Source organism: Lactuca sativa, chromosome 4 (assembly GCF_002870075.4).
Source record: "Lactuca sativa cultivar Salinas chromosome 4, Lsat_Salinas_v11, whole genome shotgun sequence".
Classification (NCBI taxonomy): domain Eukaryota; kingdom Viridiplantae; phylum Streptophyta; class Magnoliopsida; order Asterales; family Asteraceae; genus Lactuca; species Lactuca sativa.
Genome location: NC_056626.2, coordinates 128,945,941 through 128,954,250, shown reverse-complemented (window position 1 = coordinate 128,954,250; position 8,310 = coordinate 128,945,941). Strand labels below are relative to the sequence as shown.

Below are 8,310 nucleotides of genomic sequence, written 5' to 3'. Positions count from 1 at the left end.
ACATAGTTGTTTCCATTTAAAGCAAGGCATAAATAGTTTAATTAATCTGTCAATACAATTATTCAAAATCCCAAGATCATAAAGACAATCTTCAGTGTGTATCGATCACGCCGGCGCCTTCCCACGGTCCTCGCTAGTACCTGAAATACATGCACCACAACTGTAAGCATAAATGCTTAGTGAGTTCCCCAATATACACTTACGCACATACGCCTTTCCAGGCCCTGACCTTCCGGTCCTCAATACAACGCCTTCCGGCCCATAATATAATTGCCTTCCGGCCCATAACATATTGCCTTCCGGCCCACATATCATACATAGCACATATAACAATTAACTTACCACATATAGCATACATATCACATAACATATCCGACCTTCCGGTCACACAGTCAAACCCTTCCGGGTACAGTATAGTGAGAAGACTCACCTCGTATATGCTGAAAGCTAGCAACTCCTGAAATGACTCGTGCACAACCGACGAGCTACAACCTCCCTATAACATTACATAACTCATTAATACTTATATCTCCTAAGTGTGACTATCCCTAAGAAGTCAGACTTAGGTCAACTCTGGTCAACGGTCAACGGTCAGCTCGACCGGACTCGGCGAGTACCTTGGCGACTCGGCGAGTCTAGTCGTCCTCCAACTTTCCGAGATTCCTTATCTACTCGTCGAGTACCCTCCTCGACCCGACGAGTTACTCCTGGAAGAATCGCGGGGCCACCCCGACTCCACTCGCCGAGTCTGAAGAACAACTCGGCGAGTCCCAGTAAATCTTCAAGCTACTCGTCGAGTCTGAAGAACAACTCGGCGAGTCCATGCCATGCAGACGAGCAACTGCTTCCTGAATTACGTATGGTCCCAAGATATACAACCATGGGACTCTCTGGACTTCTAAACATCTCATTTCTGTGGGTATAACGTCTGGGTAATAACATAATAACCCATCTAATCACTAAATGGGTTTTCATAAACCCTAGGTTCATAAACACATTAACTAACAGAAGGGAATCCGAAACCTTACCTGGTATATGCCCTCTCTGTGTCTCCAAACCACAGAACTCGAATCCCTTGCTGTTCCTTTAGCCCAAAACCCTTCTCCTCCTTGCCCAACAATTTCTTCAAGCCCTAATATTCTCCAACCTTGCTCTAGATGTCCACAGCCGTTTAGGGTTCCTCTCAGTCGACTAAAAACGGACAATGACGGCCTATGAGAGTATTATATACGATTCAAACTGAACGGTTAGGGTTTCTGCTGAACAGCGTCGACTCGCCGAGTCCATACCTGGACTCGTCGAGTCCAGTCGCGATCCCGCGACCAAGTCTGCGATCCTACTCGGCGAGTCTAGGCTCCAACTCGCCGAGTCCCCTCTTAAACCACCCAAAAACATAATTTAATAATACCTGAGATTTCGGGCTGTTACAATGTGGTTGATAGATCTGATCCCCCCAGGTTATGGTGTGTCAAATGACCAAAATGCCCAAACTAGGCAGTCTCGCGGGTACCCGTGCAACGAAAATTCCACCTGCACAAGTGTTTGCTATAATGCTATTGGCTCCTCATTCCTCCACTTCACCCTTCCACTACCAAAGATTCCTTTGGTCCCCTCCATATCCATGTGATTTAAATCAACCAATCATCATTTAGCTTCAAATATGGATGCTCCAAGCTCAAAATAAAAGTCCAATATCCATCTTGACAAGCCCACTTCATCCAAGCCTTTAGCATTTTAAGCCCAAATCTTCTTTGGTGGATCCGCCAAGCCCAATAATGCATCATAAAGCCCACTAAGCCCAACTCCAGTCAAAGCGCAACCGCAATGAGCTCCAAAACCCTGTAAAATTCCTCATGCAAAATAAAAGTCCCCGAAACGATCCATAATAAAGAAAATAAATAAAATACAATGCAATACTAATTAAAAATAGCTAAAAATCTAAAATAAACTAGTAAAAATAAGGAAATAAAATAAGCTATCAAGGGTGTTGCTAAATTGACATCTCTTAGACACCCTATGAATACTTTTATTAAAAGTCAATCAATAATAAACTATTTATAATTTACTTTTTCAAAAAACAGTACAAATTTAACCAATAAAAAAACCTTAAAATTTTAATAGTATGTCTAAATGAAAAAATAAAGTGTCTTTTTAGCCAACCCCCAAATTAAATGGTTTTTCTATAGTGTGCTAATAAATAAACACCCCCATAAACATCCTTCTTAAAAGTCAAACTTTTATTAGCCATTGAATACCTATTGTTAGCTTTGTATTCCGTGAATCGAAACAAATTATTGATTATATTTTTTAAGCTAAACGTTAATTACAAATTTATTTTTTTCTTTATTATCATATTTTTGTTGCTATTATATATTTCAGCTCTTTTTTGTTGATTATTTTTTTTCTATTTTTATTAGTTTTTATAAATATTTTTTTCTAATTTTGTTTATTAAATAAACTTCAAAACGTAAACATATTCGTGTAAATGAAAATTTTGTGAAATGTGATAAAATTTATAAAAACAAAGATTTTAGATAACAGTTTTTTAATATTATAATATTAGTTTTTTAGCAACAGTATTAATTTTTATTAATAATTCATTTGATGAAAGTGCAGCGCAACTTTTTTTACTTATGATAAATACGTATTATAATCTAAATAAATGCTAAACTAAACCACTAGTTTATTAATTAGACCGAAATAAAAATATTGAGAATTTTTTATAAGAAACTTAGGTGTATAATAATGATAAATTGATGGTATTTTATATTTTGTATTTTTTTTATTAGGGATCCCTTCTTATTATTCATATGGTTACCTTTGAAAAAATAATTTTTATGAACAAAATATTTAGATGTTAAAAAAAATTAGTAAATAGAGGAAACAATTTATATAAAAACACATACTCCTATATTTAAATAATTCTAAAAGATAAAGTAGAAATATTAAAAAGTGTTTTTTTAATCATTACTTAATTATTAATATAATAATGAGTTCTAAAAAGGGGTGTATTTTTAGTAAAGACTGTTTTTTTAGTAAATTAGACCATCCGTTATACCTACCACATACCACATATGTAGTGGGTGTCACATCAGCACCACATTTCACTATCATTAACATGAGATACCTACCACTAACACACCACTCCACATCAGCACCACATTCCGAGTCAAAACTTTTTAAAAATTCTATATGTATTCTGAGATCCATGTGTATGTGTTTTGTGATTTTAGAGAATAGAACGGGGTGTAAATTTTGATATAATAGAAGTGTTATTTATAATTAGTAAATTGTGTTTGAAAAAAAAACGGCCAAAATAGCGGTTCAACGGCCAAAAAATCAAACATCAATCAGCTTTCTCGTTTGAATCCGTCGTCGGGAACACGAAGAACCACGACCACGTCCGACCACGGAACGTCGGGGTGGTGTGCACGATCCGTGCTCGTTGCCACATAGACCACGAGTGCCTTGGTGGTATGTATACCACAAGGCCTTAGGGTGTTAATTTAGCGATTCCTTCTGTGTAATGATTACTGATAAATTTTAAAAAAAATGGAATACCAAACCCTATGGACCCATCTCACATCAATAACTTGGCTCCTACATAGCATAGTTTTAGATAAGACTCAAGAAATTAATATTTTGCTACATCGTAATTAAGTAATTATCATATAATCCTGACAACTTAAGATTCTCTATTGTTAAAAAGCTATCATATCTGTCTATCACATTCTAACTTTTGTTTTTTTTTACACGTTTTATATCAGATTATCAATCTATCACCTTCTAACTATTGTTATTTTTTACACGCCTTATATATATGTGGTTGGAATAGGTCCTAAAAACTTATCTTGACAAAAAGTGTCATGTAGGTGGCCACATCACACATACACAAATTGAATGCAAGCTTTCATAAATATCATTGCAAAATCAATTTATATCAATATATCAATTTATGTGGTAATAATGGATTTGAACCTTTTGTCTAGATTGGTGGTAGATTTGGTCCTTTTTATCTATCGTGGTTACAGATTTGGTCCCTATCAAATTTAACTATTTAAGACTATCTTTCCCTTTTAATTTATCATTCATATTTTGTTGTCATTTTTAAACAATTTTTAAATTTTGATAAAGGAATTATCCCCATCCCGGTCACCCTACCCTTACCCCTACTTCATCTTCTTCATATTTTCCCCACCCACATGTAATAAACATGTTCACCACCAAGATAAAACAACACCAAAAACCATCACCATTTTCCGTTGTAATTATAGCAACAAAGCAAACCTAAAAATATATTTTCGTGGATGAATTCAAACACAGACAAAAACTCAGAGATGAAATTAAATATAGAAATCAGACATAAAAATATGTTTCTCGTTTCCATTGTCAAACCCAAGAACAAATTCTTATCACTAAATCAAAGACAAAAATAGAACAAAACGGATTTTTTGAACTAGTCCATATCTTCCCTGTAACAATGAATAACTTGCAAAACATTGCGTTGTTCATAACTCATATTACCTAAATCTCTAAAGCCCATGAATGATTGAAACCAGGCTTAAATCTTCTTCAAGCATCGAGTATGTTGAGAAAATTGGATTACGATTCTTAGGAAGAAGAAGGGTTGAGACAGTGATAAAAGGGGTGGGGTTTGTGTGTGGCCCCTTTTTTATATTTAATAATAATAAAATAATTGAAGAAAAAAATGAAAAGTCATTTTAGTTTTGGAGGACTAAATCCACAACTAATTAACAAAGAGACAGAATTTACAATTTTGAAACAATACGGACGCAACATAAAATAACAAACGATAAGGACCATGTTTGCAGTTTTTTCTTTTACTTTCATGTTACATATTATACCCTCTTAAGTTCAATTATTTATTTTATATCCTAGCCATTTTCTTTTATTTGTTTAACTAGTTTATAACCCGTGGGAACCACGGTTATAAAATTAATCAAACTTTTATAATAAAAACTTAAAATTATTAATCAGTTATTTTAAATAAATTATTAATTTAAAAGATATTTTTATTAGTTATATGAAATTATAACCGTTGATTCAAATAAATATGTAAAATTGATTTTTAATATATATTAGATATTTTTTATTTGTGAATTAATGAAAACAATAATATAAATTTTAAAATTTAAATTTAAAATAGAGAATAAATACATTGACAAATAGCATCACATTAATGAGAAGGTCTAATAAATTTAAAATAGAGAACTAATAGATTGACAAGTGGCAACACATTAATTAAGAGTCTAATATGGTGACACATGACAAAAACACTACTCTTTTATTAGTATAGGGAAATATATCAAAAAATATAGAGAAAAAAAAAAGTTACATCATTAAAAAGATTTAGTTGATACGATTCAACATAGAATAATATTGAATATCATTAATATTAAATTTATATTGAAATTTAAAATAATTTTTAGAAAAAATTTTAAAATCCTTTTTCTTTTTTGGGTTTTCCTATCCCAAACCATGAATTGTTCGTTGGTTGTAATTTATTTAATACTTCATCTTTAACCTTCTTTTGACATGGTTATAAATAAATAAAATTTGTTATTATGTATCATTATTAATATAAAAATATAAATATAAATAAACTCATAGAAGAGACGAAGACAGCCACTGAGCCACACCACTTCATTTTCTCAAAACGTTGAGTTTCACCAAAAACGAAACAATGGCTCCTTTAATGTATGCTTCCACTTTGATAATGCTAGTGTTCTTTCTCATCAAACTCTACTACTTTACTCGACCTTCAACCAAGAGAAACCTACCACCTTCACCACCAAAACTACCGGTGATCGGTAACCTCCATCAGATCAGCCCACTCCTCCATCGCTCCCTCCATTCGTTATCCCAACTCCACGGTGGTCCACTCATGCTCATCCACATGGGCTGCATCCCAACCCTGGTGGTATCATCAGCCAAAGCAGCCTCGGAGATAATGAAAACCCAAGATCTCATATTTGCCAACAGACCCGACGTGAAAATGTGGCGGAAACTGCTCTGCGACCTGAAAGAAGTCTCGGTAGCACCTTATGGCGAGTACTGGAGGCAAGTCAAGAGCATAATGGTTCTCCATTTTTTGAGCAACAAAAGGGTGGAATCTAGTAGTGAAGTGAGGGATGAAGAGATCGCCTTTGTTGTTAATAAAATCAAGAAATCTGGTAACCAGGTGGTGGATTTGAGTGATATGTTTGTGACGCTCACGAATGATGTCGTGTGTAGGTTGACGTTTGGAAGGAAGTATAGCGAGGGAGAAAGCGGGAGAAAGTTTAAGAATATGCTGAGGGAGTTTTTCGAGATATTGGGAGGTCTTAATTTGGAGGATTTTATTCCTCAACTTGCATGGGTGGATCGATTGAGAGGACTGAATGATAAAGTCGAGAGGGTGGCGAGAGAGGTGGATGAGTTCTTGGACGGTGTGGTGGAGGACCGGCTGAAGAAAGGGTCGGCAGCTGGTGGTGGTGGTGGTGGTGAAGACTTCGTTGATATACTACTTAAGATTCAGAAGGATGATAACATAGGCGTTACTATCGACAGACTAGCAATTAAAGCACTCCTATTGGTAACTCTCTTTCCTCTATCTTGACTTTAATATTTTGATCGATGATATTTGTTCTTTATAAAAAAAAAGATTAAGTATATCCAGTTGACGTGGATCGCCCTCCGTTCAATAAGCAATCGGAGATGGGTCGATTTAAAAGTAAAACATTCATCTAAAAACATACGTGCCCTAAAATTAGTAGTAGATCCAGAAATTTTGTCTATAAGGTATAAATGATTAATTAAATGGTTAAAATAACCGTTCGTTAAAATCGTTACTTTTTCAATTCAATTCAAAGAACAAATCCACGTGGTAAAACAAAAAGATTCATCATACAAAGCTGGTCCTTATATACGACTTAAATAATTTATTTAAGATGGATATAGACGTATAGTTGTTGTATATTTTATAGTTCGTGCATCTCATGGATTTCGTCTTTATCAAGATGTCTCCATGTAGCATGATTCACGGTTTCAGGACTAGTATATATATTTAAATATATATATCCAGTACTGGCCAATACTTAAATCGGTTAGTAATCATATTCATTCAAAAAATAATAAAATATAAGCATTAAATATACAGAATGACTAAGTTACATTTTAATTCATGGTAACAAATTAAGCTTTGATATATCTTATCTAGGATGCATATACCGCTGGAACAGATACAACAGCAACAGTATTAGAATGGACATTTACAGAACTTCTAAAACATCCAAAGATTCTCAAGAAACTTCGGGATGAAGTAAGGATGGTTCTTAAAGGCAAGTCAAAGATAAACCATGATGATATCGACAACATGAAGTACTTAAAAGCCGTGTTTAAAGAAACTCTTCGGCTTCATCCTCCAATCCCAACCTTAATTCCTCGTGTTGCGAGCCAAGATGCGAAAGTCATGGGCTACGATGTCATGAAAGGAACTAGGGTAATCATTAATGCATGGGCCATTGCAAGAGACCCTAAAGTGTGGGATGAACCCGATGAGTTTAAACCTGAGAGATTTTTGGATTGTGCAATTGATTACAAAGGTCTTGACTTTGATTTGATTCCATTTGGTGCTGGAAGGAGGGGGTGTCCTGGGATTGCATTTGCAATGGCGACAAATGAGAATGTGTTGGCCAATCTTTTGCTCAAGTTTGACTGGGAGTTACCCAACGGGAAGGAAGAGGATCTAGATATGACTGAACGACCTGGCCTTACTATTCGTAAGAAGACTCCTCTTTTGGCTGTAGCAACACCTTTCACTTCATGACTTATATATGTCTAGTGTTGCTATGCATTTCTGTTTTAGGTCGAGTAGCTACGGGTTAACTATGTTTATGTATGCGGTCTTGCAGAATGTATGTTTGTATTTACTTATATATCTTCGCTGCATAAGGTAACACAACGATGATTGTATCTAATAATTGTTTATCAGACGATTGTGAGACAGTTTGAATGGTTAATGGTAAAAGTGATAAGCAAAATTAGTCAAATTGCAGCGGCATAATGGTATATGTAATTGGATATCTAGTCTACCAAATAAGGTGACATTAAAACTATGTGAACCATTTATGGACGATTGAGGTGCATAGGTGTTTGCATTGCATGAACTAATGCACCAAAGTTTACGATCGAGGGCATACTAAAATATAATTTTTTTTTGTAAAATAATCATTTTAAAAGGAAGGCGAATGTGATTTCGCCAGTAAAAAAATCACGTAGTTTGACTCATTTGCACCCCTACTTTCAACC

At 34.7% G+C, this 8,310-nt stretch overlaps 1 protein-coding gene across 1 annotated transcript; it reads left to right on the top strand.

Annotated features, from left to right (window-relative positions):
- The first annotated feature begins 5,623 nt into the window (after positions 1–5,623).
- LOC111907012 (cytochrome P450 736A117) lies at positions 5,624–8,051 on the top strand. Its single transcript, XM_023902803.3, has 2 exons — positions 5,624–6,595; positions 7,220–8,051. Exons 1-2 carry the CDS (start codon positions 5,705–5,707, stop codon positions 7,826–7,828), a joined length of 1,500 nt encoding a protein of 499 aa, XP_023758571.1. The 5' UTR covers positions 5,624–5,704; the 3' UTR covers positions 7,829–8,051.
- Positions 8,052–8,310: the final 259 nt, after the last annotated feature.

Coding starts and splice junctions, on each gene's coding strand:
- LOC111907012 (XM_023902803.3), top strand. CDS start 5,705: ATGGCTCCTTTAATGTATGCTTCCACTTTGATAATGCTAGTGTTCTTT. Junction 6,596..7,219: donor CAATTAAAGCACTCCTATTG/GTAACTCTCTTT, acceptor TATCTTATCTAG/GATGCATATACCGCTGGAAC.